The 23,199-nt window shown below is 38.1% G+C and overlaps 1 protein-coding gene across 3 annotated transcripts in view; it reads right to left on the bottom strand.

Moving 5' to 3' along the window:
- Window positions 1–23,199, bottom strand: part of LOC127841072 (uncharacterized) — a 56,806-nt gene that overhangs the window by 13,183 nt on the left and 20,424 nt on the right. For all 3 annotated transcript variants that reach the window (XM_052369614.1, XM_052369615.1, XM_052369616.1), the window contains exons 2-4: window positions 19,625–19,738; window positions 19,012–19,161; window positions 10,245–10,430 (exon numbers count right to left, since the gene is read on the bottom strand). In XM_052369614.1, coding sequence (XP_052225574.1) covers window positions 10,245–10,430; window positions 19,012–19,161; window positions 19,625–19,670 — 382 coding nt within the window. In that variant the 5' untranslated portion in view covers window positions 19,671–19,738. The remainder of the gene's footprint in view (window positions 1–10,244; window positions 10,431–19,011; window positions 19,162–19,624; window positions 19,739–23,199) is intronic.

Here is a 23,199-nt window from a genome sequence, read left to right as displayed (position 1 = left end):
ATGGTGTCCATCCGACATCAAGACAAATCTTTGATGGGAGTGCCCAGTTAATTGGGGCCCGATTTCCAGATAGTGTTGCACAATCATCACATGGCTATTTAAGAAGGCATCAATCAACGTCATTGATCAGCAACAATGCATGTACAGGTATAAACTATAGCTTTGTCACAGACGTGACGTATACCCACACATGCTGCATTGACACAGAATATTTTGCATGCTGTCTTCACAAAACAAGAGAAGCTAATTTATGGCGATTTTTAAGAATTATTATGCCATTATCATTTATAGCCATTTTGACCTTTAAACTCATGAATTCTTTCGCATGACACGCCGTCCAATGACTGTGAACAAAATTAATGTACAGAGTCATTTTAAAATCTCACAATGAATGAAATAGTTATGGCCCGGACAAGATCATTTATGGCCATTTTTTGACATTTGAACTCCAAGTGTGACCTTGACCTTGGAGATATCAACGTAATTCTTTCGCATGACACACTGTCCAATGATTGTGAACAAATGTGCCAAATGATTTAAAAATCTCAAAATGAACAACATAGTTATGACCCAGACAAGCTCATTCCGCCCGCCCGCCGACATTCACCAATCTAATAACCAGTTTTTTCTTTCGGTTAACGTCGTCGCTCCCTGGCAGCCATGTTTTTCAACTGACCAGAACCATTTTAAACTCAGCTGATATATTATTGGGAAAAATGTTCTGACAAAGTTTCATGAAGATTGGACAATAAATGTGACTTAGTGTTTACAAACTTTTTCTTTAATTTGAAATAGTGACCTATATTTTGACCTCAAGTGACCCAGTTTCGAACTCAACAAAGATATAATTGGGACAAATCTTCTGACCAAGTTTCATAAAGATCAGACAATAAATGTGGCCTCTAGAGTGTTAACTTGGCAAACTGTTCACGACAAACGACGCAAGATTGACAACGCCCAACGGACGGGACAAAAGGTGATCCCAAATGCTCACCATGAGCACATTGTGCTCTGGTGATCTCAAAACAAGGTGAGAATAAATAATCAGATAAAAGTGTTTCATTACAACTTGCTGAGATGGCAGTACCAATGGTAATTGTTGTTTAAAAAGCGTGCATGTTGAACAACTTACTTTTGTTTTGCATAATTTGTTTTTGTCTTATGATTGCAAAAACTAATCACTATATTAGTGGTTTTATGCACATAAATTTATGTTGGTACGCAATGTTTCATTCCAGAGCTCCAGATAAGGGTCGTATTTTCGTAAGAATGAATTATTTTCAAGAACGTTACGTATTTATTTTAAAATCTTGTCGTACCATTAAGAATTACAAAATCAAGTTACGAATATTATTTTTACATCGGTTCGTATCGATTTTTATTGAGTTTTTTTCGCGTATTAAAGATCTTTGCGTTGCTTATATAGAATGGTTATCGGGTTTGTTTTACAAAACGCATTTTTTCCAATAAAAGCGGCGTATACAGTCTATCTGTCAAAAAACAATGGCGGCGCCCAGAGAGCGTCCTAAAAAACTGCAAAGCGTCCAAAAACACGCTTTTAAGATATTGTATGCAAAGTGAGCCGAAGTTAAATGTTTAGAAAGACATTATAGAAAAGATCTTATACGATGTTGTATGTTCAGTTGCCGACACAGTTGGGAAAGCTCAACAAAAACGCGACACGACGGGTTCAAACTTAAACACAAAAAAAATGTTGAACGAGTGGAAGGGACAAGTCCCGTGGCTAATCGTTGAAAAGATTGAAGGGGAGACCCGTTTTAATTGTGAAATATGTAAAAATTCATCTAAGGCATGCAATCTAAGCACAGTTTGGGCATATGAAGGTATTTGAAAAATAAAATTGTATAATACTGAAAAGACACTGTTGAACTCGTATAAATAAAGTTGCTAGTATGTTTATTTTGATTTTTTTTCATGAAAATAACCATTATTATTTATTTTTAGGTCATTTAGAAAAAATAAGAATTATTTTCCAAAACTTAGTATTAACGTTAAGAATAAAATTTCAGAGTTAAGAATTATTTATGAAAATCTGGTAGTAATTTAAGAATTTCACAAAACCTTATCTGGAGCTCTGCATTCACCTCAAAACCATCACTTTGATCAAACTCTAGGGTGCAAAACTGACAGACTACAGTAATAACTTGCCATTCATGCCCAAAAGTTACACTTTGCAACAGGCATAGTATGATTCTTTAATAAACGATATTTCCTTCCTACCACGACTATTTATAACTTAATGGTTAATTCTAGTTCTCTATGACACCATCTGTGCTTTGATTTGAGATCTATGTTGGTATGAAATTCCAGATATTTATTCCATATCAGCATATTTATTTAACCACGACATCAGTTTAACCCTTTCCCCATCAGAAGCAAAGTGAAAATGGCATTTGCAATCAGCATAAAACCAGAGCAGCCTGCGAATAACTCGCAGTCTGTTCAGGTTGTATGCTGTTTGCTGCTCATTAGTATCTAAGGATTGGAAATGAAGCCTTTAAAACTTGAAAAGTCTTTAATTCAATGGAACTTTCTAAGTGACTACAAATGCGTCAAAATCTATTTATAAGGGGAAAAGGGTTAAAAGGTTTACAATAATTTGACTCAAAAAGAGCACACTTTTCTAGTTAGAGAAAATAATGGCGGAGAACATGTTAGGTGAGAAATTAAAATGCTCATTGAAGTTTTGAATGGCCTTCAAAAGTGTGACCTTGACCTTGGAGATTTGACCTTTGAACTTAAAGTGTGACCTTGACCTTGGAGATATCGACGTAATTCTTTCGCATGACACACTGTCCAATGATTGTGAACAAATGTACCGAGTAATTTTAAAATAAATTTTTCAAGTAAAATTCATTTTAATTATTAAATACTTACCTGCTATCTAATAGCTACTACCTTCCAAGGTGGGTTTATTTATCCGAAAATTTCTGGAGCCGCCACCCTGTGTCCGCAATTTAGACTAGGTTGGAACATAGTGTAACGCAACCTAGGCTTAAGCAAGGCCCTACCATATCAATCTTTTTCCAATATATCAAAAAATATTAGTCGAAGAGCGGAGTGAGAGGTGGGACTTACCGATAGCAGGTAAGTATTAATAATTAAAATGAATTTTACTTGAAAAATTTGTTTTAATAGCATAAATACATTACCTGCTATCTAATAGCTGAATTTGCAGCTGCGGAGGTTCGCGTATAGCTCCCCATCACAGCAGAACCTATATCCAGGGTTATCAGCCAAATATAGCAGGACCATATTTTCAGATAATTTTCGTTAGTAAGGTATTGTACTTTGAATTCGCGGATAGCATAAGTATATCTATGCTATAGAAGAAACTACCGTTTGTGCAACCACAAGAGGGCCCAACATATACAAATTGTCTTGTTTGCACTCCAGAGAAAGAAGATAAAAAGAGGAAAAGGTTGTCGGATTCCTCCAGAAAGCAGCTTGGAGCACGTCAGAGAGTGGGGTGTGATTAATATACGCCCACGAAGCCAACAGAGCTTGTAATTCATGCGGTCTGATCTTAAAACAGGATGAATCCCTAGATGAAAGAGAAGAGTAAGCCTTTCTTATAGTCAAGGCTACCAAACGAGAAATTGAAGCTGCAGACACATAGACCCACCCACCCCATTTTAAAGGAATGAAGAGTCTCTTACGAGAACCTTGAATAGACTTATTTAACTCTGTTGAGGTAGAACTTCAAAGCCCTGACTGGGCATAGGAGTCTATCTTCATCTTCATGTCTACAAGTCTAGAAAGACTTGGGATCTTGAAGGGTTTAGAAGCCATAGAGGGGAGTTGATTTTTAGCAAGGAATCCTGGCTGACACAACAAAGTGACGGAGCCATCGAAGGAATCAAAACGAAGATGGCCATCTTCAATAGAAAGAGCATGAATTTCACTTCTCCGTTTGGCTGAAGCCATAGTAAGAAGGAAAACGTTCTTCCAGGTTAGGAACTGTAAAGAAGCCGATGAAAAGGTTCATAGGGAGTCTTAGAAAGCGACCAAAGTACGCAAGCCAAATCCCATTTAGGGGTAAGGGAATGAGAAACAGGACATTTGAGTTCCATGGCTTGGATCAGTTCCGAAATGGCTGGGTCAGCACAGACTTGTGATGACTTACGAAAAGCCAATGTATGCGAAATCATAGATCTGTATCCTTTGATGGAGCTAAGAGGAAGTTTCTTATCATCAAAAAGATATATGAGAAAATCCGCTATGCGTCTAGAAGAGGGATTGAGGGGATCAATTTTCTTTCGAATACACCAGTCAGAGAAGAGCTTCCAGCGAGCATCACAGACTGTTCTGGTGGACTTTCTCCTTGCAGAGGCAACGAGTGTGGAAGCCCTGACAGAAAAACGTTTCTTCTGCAGGGATTGCCGGATAACGGCCAGGCGTGTAAGTAGAACATGTCTGGATCTGCATGTTGTCTGCCTCTCTGAGATAGGAGATCTGACCTGTGAGGAAGTTTCCTGGGATAGTCGCACAGATGACTGAGGTCGTTGAACCAGGTTCTCCTGGGCCACAAAGGGGCAACCAGGAGTATCTGGCAAGAGCTCACCCTGATTTTCGCCAAGATTTGGGGAACGAGAATGGGTGGGGGATAGGCGTAAGCGTCCAGTTGGTCAAAAGAAAATGAAAGCGCGTCTACCGCAAACGCTGCTGGATCGTAAACTGGACTTGCGTACAGGGGTAGTCTGTGGTTATCTCTGGTCGCAAAAAGGTCGACCAGAGGATAACCCAACATGAGACAAATCTGGTTGGCCACTTCCTGATGAAGTGTCCAATCCGATGGAAGTAACTGGTGTTTGCGAGACGAACCGTCTGCAAGGGCGTTGAGACGACCTGGTATGTGTTTGGCCAAAAGAAAGATGTTGAGGCTCTTGCAAAGAACAAGCAAGTTCCTGGTTTCCAGATACAGGGAGTGAGAGTGTGTTCCCCCCTGTGACTGGATGTGAGCCACGACTGATGTGTTGTCTGTTGCCACCATCACACAGGAGATCCGAAGATGTGATTGGAAATGAGATACAGCTAGAAAGACTGCTCGCATTTCTAGATTGTTGATGTGTAGGTGAGACTCCTGAGGAGTCCACATTCCTGAGATTATCAGGATGAGTGGTTCCAAGTGAGCGCCCCAACCTTCCCTGCTCGCATCCGTTATGAGATGTAAGGAAGGTTGCGGGGGAAGAAGAGGTACTCCTGCCAAAAGAGTCTCCTTGTCTAGCCACCACTGAAGGTGGGGGACTAAGGAAGCAATGATGGGAATCTGTGTTAGCAGATTGTCCGGAGACCATTTCCAACAAGCCGAGAGAGTGTGCTGAAGAGGACATAGGATGAGATGTTCTAACTGCACAAAGTCTGCTACTGAGCTCAGGATACCGTTAAGAGAGAGGAATTCTTGAGCTGTGATATGAGATTTGGAGAGAACCCATTTGACCCTCACAAGGAAGCCTGAAACACGTTGACCTGAGACTCTGACCCGATTGATGTGGGTAAAAAAATTCATTCCCAAGAAGGTGAAATCCTGACAAGGAATGAAGTCTGATTTGTCTGCATTGAGGAGTCCTAACGAGAGGAGTACCTTCCAGAGAAATCGAGGTTCCGCAGAAGCAGTTGACGATCGAGCTGGTGTAAGAGCCAGTTGTCGAAATACTTTAGAAGAAGAGTCCCCTGAACACGGAGGTATGCAACGACTGCAGCCATGAGTTATGTAAAAACTCATGGAGTGGTCGCCAACCCAAAAGTCATAGCCTGAAACTGGTAGACCTGGCCTCGAAAGGCGAAGCACAGGGTAGTTGGGATGGATAGGAACATGGAAGTATGCATCTTCCAGGTCCAAGGATATCCCCAATGCAGGGGTTTGATAGAGTTTTGTATGAAGGCTGGAGTCTCCATCTTGAAAGTCGGTTTGACTAGAAACGTGTTTAACACTTTTAAGTCTATGACCGGTCTCCAGAAACCGTTTTTCTTTAGAACCAAGAAAAGGAGACTGTAAAATCCTGGAAAATAAGGGTCGTGAACCCTTTCTACCACCTGTTTTTCCAAGAGTCAGTGAATGAAATCTGTAATTTGTTGATGTGGAGATACCAGATCTATGGGGACGTGAGAAAGTGGGGGCCTTTTTTCGAATTAAAGTGAGGCCTTTTGAAACAAGGGAATGAACCCACGCATCCGAAGTTATTTGGAGCCATCAATTTGCGAAGTGTAATAGTCTGGCCCCTACTGGTACCTCCGACATCGGAGGTGGTGGTGGTAGAAAGGGGGGAACCCTAGGGCTGACCTTGGGGAGGTCTGCCCTTGCCAGTCGAAGGCTTGAAAGTCTTCTGATCCAGCTTGGTTTTGCCCTTTATCCAAGAATCCTTACCAGACAACTTCTGAAAAGAAGACAGCCTGTTATAGGAAGACGGCCTGCTAGGGGCCGGCCGTGGAGTAGTAGAAGGCCTTTTAAAGAAAAGGTTGTTTTTCTTAGCATTCTTTGCTGTCGGGGCTGCCGGGGGCTTAGAAGCTGGACCCTTTAAAGCCCCTTGGCGCTGGCAAGAGTTGTTTCTCGCTAAAGAAGCATGGATCTGGTCTTCCCAGTCAGCCGTGATAGCCGCTTGTATCCTGCCTCCAAAAAGGGAATCTGCTGTTAGAGGAGCCGTTCTGAGCGAGTTCTTGCTTGTTCCAACGGAAAAATTTAAGGCAGGGAAGAGAGGATGAGGTCTCTACGGATCCTTAGCAATATCGGACATTGAAGACCCAGCATTATGTGATAAAAACTGTGTCGTCCGTGAAAGATGAATTAATAAGTCACGGAGTTCCTCTGGAACTGAGTCCGACAGCTCACAAGCCATCTCTTAGATTGTGGCCGCCATGAGGTCTATCTGTGAGCCAGACCTATGGATCACCGTTCTCTCAGTTCCCAATTCTCCAACATGGAGTAAGGAACTGAAATAGGGTTAGAAGCCACTGGCATAGTAAGCAAAAGCTTGCTAATGTCCGGACCCGACCGTTTGGAAAGGTCCAAACCGGTAGTCGGATCGGGTACTGGGGGCTTGCAGCTTTTAAGGCCTTCAAGCGGTTTAGGCTCAGTTAGGTCCTTAGGGACTTGGATGGAGAAGGCTTATTAGAGGGTTCCAGTGACTTGAAAACCGACATTGTAGTCGAGCCAATAGGAAGGCGGAGGTCGACACGAGACGTTGCCTTGCTAATCCTGTTGGGATCATGTTTGTGGGCCAACTTTTCTGTGACGGAGACCGCAGAACTTGTAGCTGACAGTGAAGGGCCTGGGCAAAAGTCTTCAGCTAGGGTATGGAACACAAGTTCATAGACCTGATTAATAGAGGCCAAATAGTATTCGGCCTTAACGTTAGACTCTGAGCCCGTTTCAGCCGAACCGTCTGCAAGACCAGTGGTCTGCATGTAGTCGGCGGAGGCAGAAGTAGGAATACCAGATGAATGTATTCCATCAGCTTCTAGTGTCAGTGGATCCTTTTCCGGCACCAGAAGGGAAATATCTGGGGAGGAAGGCCGACCAGCGAGAAAGTCAGCGAACTGATTATGTAAACCGGCTATAGTCGGTAGAGGATCAGTATTGACAGGCACAAAGTGTCCTGGAGATTGCTGAATCCATAATGTATTTGGAGTGGAAGCGGTAGCAGACAAGGGTATACAAGCAGTCAACGTAGAAGATACCCGTGGGACTGAAAAGGTAGCCGTAGTGGCGAGGTGAACCACTGGTCCTGGAGCCTGAGAGTGAAACGAACTAGTGTTCGTAGACAAATAAGGCCCGGTGGCTGTAGAGGCGGTTGAAACGTGTGTGGAGGTCAATATGGGTCCCCAACACATGTGGAGACTGAGATTTCATAAAGGAATAAGAGGGGGACCGGTGGGTCTGAGAGCGCCTACGTGAGGAGTGGCAATGTCTCTTATCCCTGCGATGCCGAGACACTGTTCGGCGATGCTGGGAACGAGGTCTCCTGGAGTAGCGTCTCCCCAAGCGTTGGCGTGATTGCTTACGAGAGGATTGACGCCAAGAACTTCTCGAATAAAGAGAGCGTGCCCGATGTCCACTCCGGTAGTGATGAGGACTCGTTGAAGAAGACGAAGAGTTCTGCGACGACAAGTAAGAGGAAGAGGAATGGTTGGAGACATCTGATGATGTATGTCTACGATTGTGGCTAAGTTAGGAACGCGACTGCGCCTACGATTGTGAAGTGCAAACAACGTAGTGTCAATGTCTAACCGGACGTTGAAATCTGGTGAAACAGAGCCTGACACCCGTCAACGAAGGGGTTGCATGACCAGTAATATGGCCAGGCAAAGTGGAGTGATGGGGACCGGAACAGTCATAAGTTCATCGGTGATCGGACGGGTCAAAGGATGACTGGTCACCGGGTCGGTCAATGACTGATGCTCGGTGCCCGGTTACCGCACCAGTCATGGAATGGTATCTGGACCGTATCTGACCGGTGCCTGCTGCCGAGTTACCAGTGCCCTGTACCCGGTGAACAGACCAGTCATAAAATGACTGGTGATGCCAGTCATAAAATGACTGGTGACGTCACCGTGTAAAGACCGAACGATGGCTGGAGCATCGTGGTCAAGGACGGGTGGGGAAGTCACGGCAAGCGGAACTTCCCCTACTCTGACCAGACGTCAAAGAGCCACAGGAACAGGATTCTTCTCCACGTTTACGGCTCTGGTACTTCCTGCGGTTCGTAGCCATACGCAAGGTCTCATCTGACCATAATTCGCAGAATGGGCATTTGTTATCCTGCGTGCAGCCGGTACATGAGAGGCAAGAATCATGCCAATCCTATTCTGCCTTAATGTGACCACATGAACCACATTTTTGAAGCATAATTTCTAAAACAAAAGAAAATACGGAAATAAAACGGATAAGTTGATAGACAAAAACTTAAAAATTCTATCCAAAAACCGAAAGCGAACACGGAAAACAAAAGGAAAATTAATTCAATTTCAAAGCCAACAAAAATGGCAATATATACATGGTTGCATCCGGAAGAAGATTGATATGGTAGGGCGTCGCTTTAGCCTAGGTTGCGTTACACTATGTTCTGACCTAGTCTAAACTGCCGACACAGGGTGGCGACTCCAGAAATTTCCAGATAAATAAACCCATCTTGGAAGGTAGTAGCTATTAGATAGCAGGTAACGTATTTATGCTATTCAAATCTCACAATGAATGACATGGTTATGACCCGCACAAGATCATTTATGGCCATTTTTGACCTTTGAACTCAAAGTGTGACCTTGACCTTGGAGATATAGACATAATTCTTTCACATGACACACCGTAAAATGATTGTGGACAAATGTACCGAGTAATTTAAAAATCTCACAATGAATGACATAGTTATGGCCCGGACAAGATCATTTATGGCCATTTTTGACCTTTGAACTCAAAGTATGACCTTCACGTTGCAGATATCGACGTAATTCTTTTGCATGACCACCGTCCAATGATGAGGAACAAATGTGCCAAATGATTTGAAAATCTCACTATGAACGACATAGTTATGACCAGGACAAGCTCATTTAGAATTGTTTCACCCGCCCGCCAACATTCACAAATCTTTAAAACTGCACATCCACAACTTCATATAATAAGGAACAATGATTGGAAGTTGTTAATTAGAAAGTGTGTAGGAGAACTTCTCCAAAACAAACAAATTTGTGTCTACAAACATGTAGGCAGACCAATGCACAGACAAAAACAGTATTCCAGTTATAAAACCCTCTGTACTTTGTATTGGGGGTGCAAAGCATGGGTGAGCTAAATATAAGGTGCCATTGCTACAAATACACCTCTGTAAAACAACATTGTAGCCTATAACAATCAACTGGTCTATAAAAGACTACAGATTGCAACAAGTACAAACAGCAGTTTCAAGCTCTAACAAGAGATGTGTTTGTCAGAAACACAATGCCCCCGATTGCGCCGCTTTGAAGCCATAAATTGACCTATGACCTTGAAGGATGACCTTGACCTTTCACCTCTCAAAATGTGCAGCTCCATGAGATACACATGCATGCCAAATATCAAGTTGCTATCTTCAATATTGCAAAAGTTTATACCAAGGTTAAAGTTTTGGGACAGAATGACAGACAAAATGACAGGCCAAAAACAATATACCCCCGATCATTCGATCCGGGGGCATAAAAAAAACAAAAATGGGAAAATATGAGTTAACTCTCTACAGTTTCCTATGTCATACCTGCACATACACTAGGAAGAGATATTGAACCATGGTTGACCAACTTGGCACCTGGAAACAGGTTTACTGAGTTAAGTGCCCCGTGGTTATAGACACACGCAGGCCCTGCCATATCTCCAGGTCCAGACAAATTTCTCTTCTCAGTTTTATGTTTTGTTTCAGAAGGCAGCTCTCTGTCTGTCTGTCCTGCAAAAGTTTAACACGAAATATCTTAAATGAAATATATTCTGCATTTATTTAATTATAGTGCACACAAGGTTGGTAAATTAAATTCAACTAGAGCTTTGTCACAGACATGTCGAATACCCCCACATGCCGCATTGACACAGAATATTTTGCATGTTGTCTTCACAAAAAAACAGCAGACACCATGCTCAATGTCTAAAACGCACTAAGTGGCCCCGTAACCTAATTTTTTACCTGAAATGACCCATGACACTTAATATGGACTAACCGACAGACAGACCGAACACCAGACAAGTTCACTCCTATATTCCCCCTAAACTTCGTTTGTGGAGGTATAACAAGAGCCATGTTAACATGGCCATCCCCGCCGAAATGTGTTTGCTTGTATGTGAACATTTGTTTTAGAGAGTAGAGTAATATTTGTAAAACATGGCACCTGTGTCATCTATTTATGTATGTGAAATAGCAGAATAGGTTTCAGAAGTGCTTCTCAAGAAAATTTGGAAGAAAATAGTGTTTCCATTATTGAGATGTTATCTTTTCTGGAAATAAAGATGTAATTGTACAATATAAGAATACACATAGCTGTTTATTGGTGATTACTTGTATAACTGGCTCAATATTAGGGTAAAAAGGAGATATAATATACGCATACAACAATAAATTTCATGAAGATTGGACAATAAACGTTGCCTCTAGAGTGTTAACAAGGTTTTACTAAAGCCATATATAGCCATATAAGGAAAAATGCCCCGCCCCTAGTGGCCATGTTTTTAAAGCAACCAAAACCATTTTCGAACTCATCAAGATATCATTGGGACAAATCTTCTGACCAAGTTTCATGAAGATTGGAAAATAAATGTGACCTCTAGAGTGTTAACAAGGTTTTATTACAGCCATATACGGAAAAATGCTCCACCCCGTGGCGGCATGTTTTTCAACCAACCGGCATAATTTTTGAACTCATCCAAGATATAATTGAGATAAATCCTTTGACCGAGTTTCATGAAGATCAGACAATAAATGTGGCCTCTAAAGTGTTAACAAGATTAAACTATAGCCATAAAAGGAACAAGAGCACCGCCTTGCGGGTGCAGACGGCTCATTTATTTTTCTTTTAAAGGTGAAGGGACCTATCTCAATACTTCAATCACAAAGGAGGGAGGGGGTGGGGTGGAGAGGGGTGTATAGTGTGGGTGTGTGGTCATTTATTACATAATCTTCCAAAAATGCAAAAAAAAAAAAAAAAAAAAATTGAGGGGGGGGGGGGGGTATTCTTGGGTGGGATGGTTGAACGGAATTTCAAAAATAAATACATTAAAAAAATTTTTTTGTTTTTTAACCATGTTTCCAACAAAAAAAAAAAAAATTTCGGGGGGGGGGGGGGGAATGGGGGACAAACATCCTGGTCAAGTTTCATCATAATTGAACCGAGACTCTGGCGTAGGGAGTGTTTTTGTTTTTGTAAGATTTAAAATGGTGACCTATATTTTGAGTTGACCCCCCCCCCAAACATTGCTTACAAGGATTTTGTATAATATAATGAAAATTCGGACAATCTAAGGGCAATAATTATGGGATTAAATATGTGATTTTGCTCATCATCAAACTTGACTGAGATCTTTCAGCAACTTTGATAAAGAATGCTTGAGAAATGTGAAAGCTAGAGTGTTTACAAACCAAATGTGGACGTACGGACAGCGGACAAAGACCAATCCTAAAACCTCACCTGAGCAATCAGGTGAGCTTAAAAGTGTGTTTCACCGATCTGAGCCATTTTCCAACTTGTCCAAGAAATCAATAAAACCAATGTATTGACTAAGTTTCACAATGATTAGGCAAAAAATGTGACTTCTATAGTGTTCGATCACAAGGTTTCTCTCTATATAGCAGGGGTGTCAATTGTCCCAAATTTGAAATCCGGAAAATTAAGCCGAGAGTCTGAGGCTGTAGGATAAAGGGAAGAGAGGGCCCAACCCCACCGAGCCCTAGCTTATTGTTCTTTTTTTTATAGTCTTTCTACATGTAGGTGCAATTTCTGGTGAGTACAATGCGAAATATTATAAACCAAACCATCCGTAACACCGCATGTGTATTTGTCATTCTAAACAAATGATATTAAGAACTTCAAAATTAAATTAAAATCGACAAACCATACCGTATCCGAAAACGACTGTCCGAAAACATGTCCCTATACATCATTTGCGAATGAAATAAAATATGCATATCGTTTGACTGCAGAAAATGTAAACCAGTAACCAGTAACCTAGCAAATACGCAGTCAATATATAATTTGATCAACATATTGTTTTAAAATATGATATTGCAGTGCTTTACTTTGTCAGTTACTGCTCATGTCAGTGCCAGCCGCTTACCAATCAGAAATCAATAAATAAAGTCGGTACCAAGCGCAAATGTCCAGAATGCCGACGATGCTATAACAATATTCGTTCTGGAATGAAATTTGTCCCTACCCCAACCCCCCCTTAAACAAACTCATCGGATTTACATTCACCTCAAAATCAACCCTGGACGGCTCAAATCCAGATTTCCGGAATAATCCGGAAAATTGACACCCCTGATATAGTCACATAAGGAAAACTGCCCCACCTCTCTGGCAGCCATGTTTATTGACCCATCGGGATCATTTGCAAACTCATCTGAGAGATATATATAACAAATCTATTCACCAAGTTTAATGATGATTGGGCAAAAAATGGGACTTCTAGAGTGTTCACAAGCTTTTTTTTACTATATAAATTTAAGAAAACTGCCCCCCCCCCCCCGGCAGCCATGTTATTCAACTGACCAGAACCATTTTCCAACTCAACTCTCGTATCAAGGAAACAAATTTTCTGACCAAATTTCATGACAATTGGGCAAAAAATGTGACTTCTAGTGTTCACATGTTTTCACTATATACATATAGAAAAAAATGCCCCGCTCCTTGGCAGCCATGTTTTTTTAAGCAAACGTAACCATTTTCGAACTCATCCAAGATATCAGTAAGACCAATATTCTGACCAAATGTCATGAAGATTGGACAATAAATGTGGCCTCTAAGAGTGTTAACAAGGTTTTACTAAAGTCTTATATAGCCTTATAAGGAAAAATGCCCCGCCCCCTGGTGGTCATGCTTTAAATGAAACCAAAATCATTTTCGAACTCATCCAAGATATCATTGGGACAAATCTTCTGACCAAGTTTCATGAAGATCGGGCAATAAATGTGGTCTCTAGAGTGTTAACAAGATTTTACTATAGCCATATAAGGAAAAATGCCCCGCCCCTTGGCAGCCATGTTTTTCAAGCAAACCTAACCATTTTCAAACTCATGCAAGATATCATTGAGACCAATCTTTAGACCAAATTTCATGAAGATTGGACAATAAATGTGGCCTCAAGAGTGTTAACAAGGCAAATGTTGACGCCGCACAATGGACGACGAACAAAAGGTGATCACAAAAGCTCACCATGAGCACATAGGTGAGCTAAAAACTATACTTGTCCACGGACAACCATTTAGGAAATTTAACTTGTCCATTACTGAACTACACTTTTCCATTAATGTTTATATAAATTATAAACGCATTTATTGATTATTAAATGTAAAATAATGTGGAATAAATCAAAATGAGTATAATTTTTTTGCTTGTTTTAGTTATAGTTGTATTTCCATGGTACATTCATAATAGCAGTATATTATCAACAATATAAAGACTTTCTAAAACTTTTAATCTTGCAAAGCTAGTATTATTAAAACATGTGTTACACATAATTATACTTTTGATGAGTGAAAAAATCATCATAAAAATTGTCATGCGCATTTTGTGCAATTATCAGTTGGACCAACAGTGCCCAACAGTGCTCCAATTCAGATTATTTGATCAGCCATTTCAAAATGCATGCTTATGTATACAATTGTAGATGTTCTTTATTATTAAAACATGTTTTTTGCATGTTCATGAATAAAAATTTTATAAAATACAAAATCAAAGACTATTGCTGGAGTATTTTAAATACTCCCGCAAGTCTTTGATTTTGTATTTTAGTCATCAGCTAAAAAAGTCATGAGTGAAATACTCTCTATCTTAAAAAGTTAGCTGGAGCTCTGATCGTAATCTTAACAAATTAAACTAGTCCAATATGTGGACCTCATCAGTTCCATCTTTACCGTTAAAGTCGTCTGAAATAACAATGTAGACAGTGATTTTTTTTGCTCAAATTTACAGCCGAATTTCGGCTGCTTCCCAATCGCAAAAATACACGTTTTTTCCCAAAATTCTGACAAAAATTTCCCCAAAAAAAGCCCAACTTCCAAAAAAAAAAAAAAAAAAAAAAAATTTATTTATTTATTATTTTTTTTTTAGAAAGAAGTCTCATATAACTTTATTATGATTTCTTAAAACTAGGTCTCAACTTTCTTTATTTTTTAAACATCTTACAAAATATATAACTTGAATTTAGTCATTTTTGTCCATAAATCATTCCCAAACTTGCCACTTTTATTGATTAAAAAAAAAACAATTTGACCAGACTCCTTTTCTAGAAAACTCCCTGAACATGCACTTAAAAACAATATCACTTCTGTTACTTATAATCCTATTTATAATGCTTCATTTTTCCAAATTTCATGGTTTATCGCGCTATTTTTCCCAATTTCACGGTTTATCACGCTAATTTTCCCAATTCAAAAGGCACAGGCTGTAACAAATTAAAGCAAAAAAAATCACTGGTAGACCATGTTTTGATTATCTTAGTTCGATACTTTTATTTCTGTCTGATTGTAAAAATAAAGAAACCAGTCTGTAATAAAGAAACCAGTCTGTACACTGTCTAACAGTCGGGCCAAATGTTGAAAATGCGGCTTGCTCTGGGTCACTTATAGCATAAGTGAGATCACTGCACAGGAGAGTGCCCGTATTTTAGCTTGATTGCTCTGCAAATAGCACTGACAATGTAATCGCTTGTCAACATCCAGTTTTGTAAAATTTAATAACGGCTTTAATACAATGTATTTTTTGTATTCCTCAACCCGACTTGTTGTCCATGGACAACTTAAGGTAGCGCACCTCTAATGGGCACATATCCAAATGTAATCTAATTAACTATTTTCTTAATCAGCATCATTTAACTGAACTACATGCAAATTTGTAGGTAGGCTTCAGGGCTTTCCTTAGACCTCAAATCTCAAGAGTCAAGGACTCTTGGGACCATATTTTCAAGAGTCAAAATCAAACTTCTGCGAGTCCTAATAATAACGCAGGAGAGTCAATGATTTTTTGCAATTGAAGCAAATTACTGAGATATAATATATAAAAAGCAACAAATAAAAAGATACATGTATGTTAACATTTATTTCTTACATTTTACTGTCACTACAACACTATGCATTTAAACACAATATTTCAATGATTAATAAATACAAAACATGTATTCTAATACAACATTAACTTCATGTATACAGCAGAGTAATATGTCATATGTTCTTCTTTCGCACGTTTGGGGGTGTTAGGAGCACTGTCATTTAGATCTAAAGTACGCTTTGTCGTTGGCGTCTTACACACACTTTCAGAGTTACTACCGATTCCGAATTCGAAAAGGTTTCTCTGCGACATTTTCCGAATGCACTAGCACAATTACACTTTGCACAATTACACATTATCCAATAACTTTGTTTGACCGTTTCGCGTGGCTATTAAATTAAGAATGAAATACAAAATGTGAAAAAACCCCATTTCCGCTGGCTATCACAAAAAAAAACAACAACATACGGGTGGTACCTAAACACAATAGCCTATATAAATCGGTAAACTATAAAAGGAAATTATTTCTACTCGCCGATAAAGGTGCCTCCGTATTTAATCCCATCGAAAATTCCGACGCCCTTTAAAGGTGCCTTTTCACAGATTTTGGCATTTTTTAACTTATTCATTAAATGCTTTATATCGATAAATGTAAACATTGGATCGTAAAAGCTCCAGTAAAAAATCAAGAATAAAAATAAAAAAAGGAAAAGAACATTGCCCGGACCAGATTTCGAACCAGTGACCCCTGGAGTCCTGCCAGAGTCCTGAAGTAAAAACGCTTTAGCCTACTGAGCTATTCCGCCGAGTACACATTCGGGTCGTATTTTATACCTTATATAAGCAATCTTCGAAGTTTCACAAAATTTAACGACAAAAACAGAACTCTCCAAATTATTCAATCGTTTCGCGTTGCAACGCTTTATAATTTTTAGGTTTTAAAATCGTCAAAAGATGCATATAATGGCTATATTAGACCATGGTAAATGTTTAGTATTACTGTTTCCTCACAAATATCATAACTAAAACGAAAATTTGCGAATCTGAAACAACTTTTTTCAATTTTGTCAATTTACCAAAGCGTGAAAAGATCCCTTTAATTATTTCATGTGCCATCTTCACGGAAGACGTGCGACAAACACGCCGTTTTCTATGCCTTATCAAACGGTCAATTATTACGCATACATGTATTTTGTAATCAATTAGCTCATGCAAAAATTGTCACTTTGCCACAAGGCCAGTTGTATCGGTTCTATAGTTATTTTTAGCCACTTTGATGCAAAGCGTGTAATTTGACGTTGTAGACAGTACATATGCCAGCATAACTTTCGCGCGTCTTTGAACTGAGCAATCATGAAGCGAAACAGTGATGGGTGCATTCAGCTTTGGAAATACATTCTGCCATACTCTGGAAATATCTCAAAATATGCTTTACGGTGTTATGTGGATATGGATGTTATTATTTCATATTGAATATTATTAAAACTGACGCGGATGAGTCCATTCTGTTTTGGTGGGTTTATAGTTCTTCTTAAATGCTCTGAGCTTTTATGAGTACATACGTACAACTCAGAGGGTCAATAGCTGGGAGTTGGATTATTGCAACTAGGTGGGTTTAATACACGTCTTTTCCGCAAACAGCTGATAACAAACGCTATGATAAATAATGGAAAGTTAATACACGCGTCATCGAACCAGCAGTGTTTTAATTGGTCAATACTAGATTTCTTAATTAACCAAACTCCGACTACTGGGTGGACTTGTGCTTCGATGATTGGAAACGGGCGTTAACGATTAGCGTGTACTAAATGAGATACTCCGCCCCGAGCCAATTATCGCTTAGTCTTAACAACTTTTGATCTCGTTGACGCAAGTCGGTATATTCCCCCGGGTCAAATGTGACGCATGACGTAATTTTCTCAAGAGTCAAAAAGGGGTCTTCTGTAATTTTCAAGCGTCAAAACCCGGGAGCTCGGGTCAAGTGAAAGCCCTGTAGGCTTTCCATGCTTTTTAAAAAATATACAGTTTTTTTCAAAACCACCCCCACGCTCAGCTTTTGTACAGTTTATTTTCACCCCTGGAGTATATAAAAGTTCCATAATTCATTCAAATTTCCAAATATGGGCATGCTGTTGGTGTGTATAGATGCAGTAAAGGTGTTTAAAATATAAACAAGATGAAATAAGTATTCTTTTACAGACATTTATTTTTTACAAATTTTTATCTATGGAAGAGCGCCATGAAATGTAAGTGATTTCAGCCAAGTAAAAATTGGTTCGGTTAAAAACAAAGTGTCATAAAATTCAAAATAGTATCATTTAAGTTATATTTTAAACATAGTTTTTATAGAAACACTATAGACAGCAAAAATACCAAGAAATAGACAGATTTACCGTTTACTTTTTTAAATAAAAATAAAAATGCAACATGCAACATTCGTATTTTCAGTAGTAAATCACCCAATTTAGCCATAACGTTGCTTTAATTTTAAAAATTGAAGAATGTGCATAAAAATTTCAACATATTAAACGAAAACCATAGCATATATGCTACATTAAATCAAATTACGTTAGAAAAGAAATAAAATGTGTCGCAAAAAGTATGCAATGTCGGCAGAAATCGAACCTGCGCAGGAAGATCCCAAAAGATTTACAGTCCATCGCCCTAACCACTAGGCCACGACAACTTCACATTTGTGCAAGCTTAAATTAGATATCCATAAGTAAACAGGTAAAAAGGCTCGCCAATCTTTGAAGAAATCACGAAATCGTATTTTTTCAGATGATATTTGGATCAAAGTCAATATTTATTGTGAAAATAATGTATTCTAAAGGAATAACGTAAACATATAACAAAATTCCAACTTTGAAAAAAATAAAATGCATCTCTCGGAAATAACCGATCATTGAAGATCGGCAATGATCGTAAAATAAATCGCGGGAAATCATTAGAGGTGCGCTACCTTAATTGAAAAAAAATCAGTAGCCCAGACAAGCAAATGTACGACTAGGGCAACTCGGGCATTTTATTTCGCCACCCCTGGCATTAGTTGCCAGTATGTCCAGCACTAGTCATGAAATGTGTACAACTTAATCAATGAAAAATGGATTATGTTAAAAAGTTTTGGATTACCCTTTACTAGAAAACGAAGCCAGTTAACCGATTGTTCAGTACAATAAATGGTTAACCTGTTGCATGCCTCTTTATAATTGTTATAGAGATAACCTATAAAATATTTCATTAACTCTTCATATAAATTCGTGAAAGTGTGTTTACCATCACGTTGTCCTATCCCTGACAGTTCAACTGATGACTGTTCTGTTTCAACCGATGGCTGGGCTGTTTCAACTGATGACTGTCCTGTTTCTCCCAATAAAGAAGATGACGGCTCATCTTTTGTTTCAGACAGCTGTTCACCAGTTTCAGCTTCAGTGTAAAATATAGTCCATGTATGAATACCGAACTCAATTGAGAAATGGAATGGTTTGTATAAATTAAAGAGTGTACAAAATAGACATACGTGTGTTTGAATAATCACATCATATTACTTAATTTGTGCATATTGGGCAATCCATTAAGCATCTAAGACAAGAATGGAACTCACAATGTGATGCTTCAAATGCTGATGTATGCATTTAATCTTCTGACTCAACACAAAAATGCTATAGCCTACAGATTACATGACCTTTCGGGTCAAAAATAATATTTAGCATTAATACACTTTAATCTGTTATTTGGTTAAATGGCTATTCATTTTTGCTAATACTTTTTATCAGGTAGCAACGAGTTTTAGGGAAACCCGCTTCTTTAGAATGTTATGCAATCATTTGTCTATTAAAGCCGCTAAACATATAACATTTTTATGTACGAACAAAAAGCAAAATGGAACCTTTAGCTTTCTGTCGTTGTTTCTGTTTCCGTTTCTTTTGTCCCATTGTGTCTCTATTGCACGATGATTCCTGTTAAGTGCATGCTTCATCAAAAGGCTCGTGGTGTGGGAAGGCTGATGGCAAGAAATAAGACACAGTAATAAAACTAAGTGAAGGTAACAATGGGCTTCCATTTCCCATCCTGTTCAGGCTTTTTCCGCTCCATTTTGGGAAAGCGCCATACTGGAATTTTGGGAATTTCGCGTTGTGAAAACCCCTATTTTGGGAAAAAAATTATTCGCAAAATTGGCTCAATTGTGAAAAATTATCGCATGTAAATAGTGTTCCTTATATTTCAAAGAAGCTGTTAACTGGTAAATAACGACTATTTTGATAACTTGTTATTAAAATTTTACAAAGTATTATGAACATGTGAGATAACTGCAGGTTTTTTAATCTGAATTTGGGGAAAAGGCCTGGCCTTTTTTGAGGTGAAAAAAATCGTGCGAAGCGCCGGATTTTGAGGAAAATAAGGAAAGTCTTAAATAATAATAACATATATTACAGTCTTTAAAACAGATTCAAGGCAACAGATTCTTAAATTATGCAACACTTTCTATTTTCTACACCGGATCAGGTTAACTTATATATTTTAAGGTAAAAAAAAAAAAAAAAATTTTTTTTTTTTTTTTTTTTTTGGAATTGGGAATTTTTTTTTTCAATTGGGAAAAAAACTACCAGATTTGCATTGGGAATGGGGCCGAATTTCGGACCCGTGGCATGGGGCGGAAAAAGCCTGCTGTTTGTATGTGTTGTTTTTGTTAAATTCACCATCATGAGTTCATAGAGTTTGCTTTTATCAAACTTGCTCCTTTTGAGGTATTGGTACAAAAAAGGTTGAAATTAACATTATCATTTAAATATGTACAAAAAAGGTTGAAATTAACATTATCATTTAGATATTTCATAAAACATATTTTTTGCAAAATTATTTTAATTCACTTGATGTATTTGGGAGATTAAGTGTTGTTGTTGTTTTGCTAAAAAATGCTTCAAAATTTAGAAAACAAGTGTTTTCTGTATTATATTAACTAATGTTGAACTCATATGGATGGATGATGAACAATATATTAGGATCTAATATTGGGGGGGGGGGACATTCCATTGAGAATTTTAAGCTCCCATTTGGGAATAATATATACATTTTTGCATTGGTTATGGGGCTGATAACCGGACCCTATTTTGAATGAAAATCAAGTTATGTGTTTGTCAGAAACACTATGTCCCCTACTGTGCCGCTTTGATATATATATTTTTTGTATCCTTTGGCAGGTTCAGATAATTATCTCCCTTCAAAGCTTATTACTTCCCTTGGATTTGTTGTTTTAACCTTTGACCTTGAAGGATGACCTTGACCTTTCACCACTCAAAATATGTAACTCCATGACATACACATGCATGCCAAATATGAAGTTGCTATCTTGAATATTGCAAAAGTTATGACCAAATGTTAAAGTTTGAGCAAACAAACCAACCAACCAACAGACAGGGCAAAAACAACATGTCCCCCACTATAGTGCTGGGGGACATAAAAACACTGACAAGTGAGGTTTTTACCTCATGTAACCAGTTTTAAGCTTTGTTACGGTCAATACAAACATTCAGATAGTGTTGATGGCTCAATGTAATGATAAATGTATAGTTTTCATAAGGTTTATATAAGAATTGATCAGATGACCTAGATGTTTACCTCACTTGATCCAGAATCAAACTTGTTCAAGAATTGTTAAGATAAACATTCTAACCAAGTGTCATTTAGATTGAGTCATAACTGTGGCTTCTATAGAGCTGATATACATGTAATAGTCTTCCAAGATTGAACTGGTGGAAAATATTTAATTCTTAGTTGACCCAGATTCAAACTGAATCTAGTTTTGCGATTATAATGACCATGTTTCATAATGACCCAGTCATGAAAATGGTTAATAGAGTTAGAGTAGTTACCAGGTTTTTACCTTGTGACATAGTTTTTTATTCAACTAAACCAAGATTCTAACTTGCCGAAGATATTGTAAATAAAAACAATCTGTCCAAGTTTCATATGATCAAGATTGTGTTTTAAATGGATAAAGATTGTTTTTTAAATGTGAAATTTTGAGTGGTTAGGCCTACACATTTTTTCTTATGTTTTAACTGGTGGCCTAGTTTTTTAACCTACATGATCCAAAATAAAAAAAAGGCCCAAATAGCAGGCATTTTCCGCTTTATTTTGGGAAAACGCCATACTGCAGTGTTTTTTTTCACTTATAGGGAAATGGTGGAGGGGCCCGTCCAAAGGGGAAAAAATGCGTCGTTTTTTAGGAAAAGGGGAAAATTAACAATTCACTCTTTTCTATGTAATTTTATTTATTATATGAATACACATGTTTGTATGAATATAATATTCACAGCAGAATGTCTCAGTCCTTTTTCTGAAATATATATCAATGATTTTTTCAACATTAGTTTCAGCCTTCATGCACAGTCTCAGTTTTCTTAGCCATTTTGAGTTGAATTGAGTTTTTTTAATCGATTCAATGGCAAATTTGAGCATTTTTTATCAATAAAATGGACCAAATTGGAATGTTTTTATCAACAAATATTGACACAATATAGATACATAAGGCCTTTTCCTGGCCATTTTGGGAGAAAAATGCAATTCATTTGAAAAGTCCACTGATTTGGAAAAAACTAATCTAATTTAATATAACACTTTATAATAATTTAAAATCATATAATTTATAGTTATATACTTTGTTAGTTATTTATGAAATAAATTTGTCATGATTATGAAACAGTTCTTTCTAAAAAAAAAAAAAAAAAAAAAAAATTTTTTTTTCTTTTACTTCTGGAGGGGATTTTTTTTACAAAATGGGGACTCTTTTTTGAGGGGAATGGGGCCGAATATCGGCCCCGAAATTGCCATAAAAAAACACTGGGTGATGTGATGAAAAAACATATGTAATTAAAGTACAATGATTTTTTAAATGCTATGGTTCAGATGTATTACTTTGAGTGTATGTGCAGGGTCAAGTCAAAAAGGTTGAATGACCAACTTAATACACTCCATGTATGTCAAATTAACAAAACATTTAATTAACACCTACAAATAAGATACAATTTATAAGGGCTTACCCGGCTATATTGCTCAAATTTAAGTTTCATTGCAGGGGTTTTTTTTACTAAGAAAGTGACGCCGATATTCGGCGTCTTCCCCTACCAGAATTTTTCCCCTAAAAATACAATTTCCCCTCCAAAAATATAATTTTTTTCACCAAAATATAATATTTTACCCTCAAGGAAATGTTTTTTTTTCTTTTGGGAAGTCAACACTTATCCAATTTGTACCATGTACAACGATCTCGCTCTCTCTCTTCCGACGAACACTCAAATCTGGGAATCCCAGTGATTCTATATATAGCTCTTAAATTACTTCATGGAAACCGGGCAACTAATCGTATTAATCATGTGACTATTTTACTGGATTCCGGTCTTGCGCGAGAAGGGTGTTTCGTCAATTAATTACCGGAAACCAGTCGAGTTTTCATCCGGGTTA

Source organism: Dreissena polymorpha, chromosome 8 (assembly GCF_020536995.1).
Source record: "Dreissena polymorpha isolate Duluth1 chromosome 8, UMN_Dpol_1.0, whole genome shotgun sequence".
In the NCBI taxonomy this organism is placed as follows: Eukaryota; Metazoa; Mollusca; class Bivalvia; order Myida; family Dreissenidae; genus Dreissena; species Dreissena polymorpha.
Note: the sequence above shows the minus strand (reverse complement) of the source record. Positions and strands in the feature narration are given on the sequence as shown.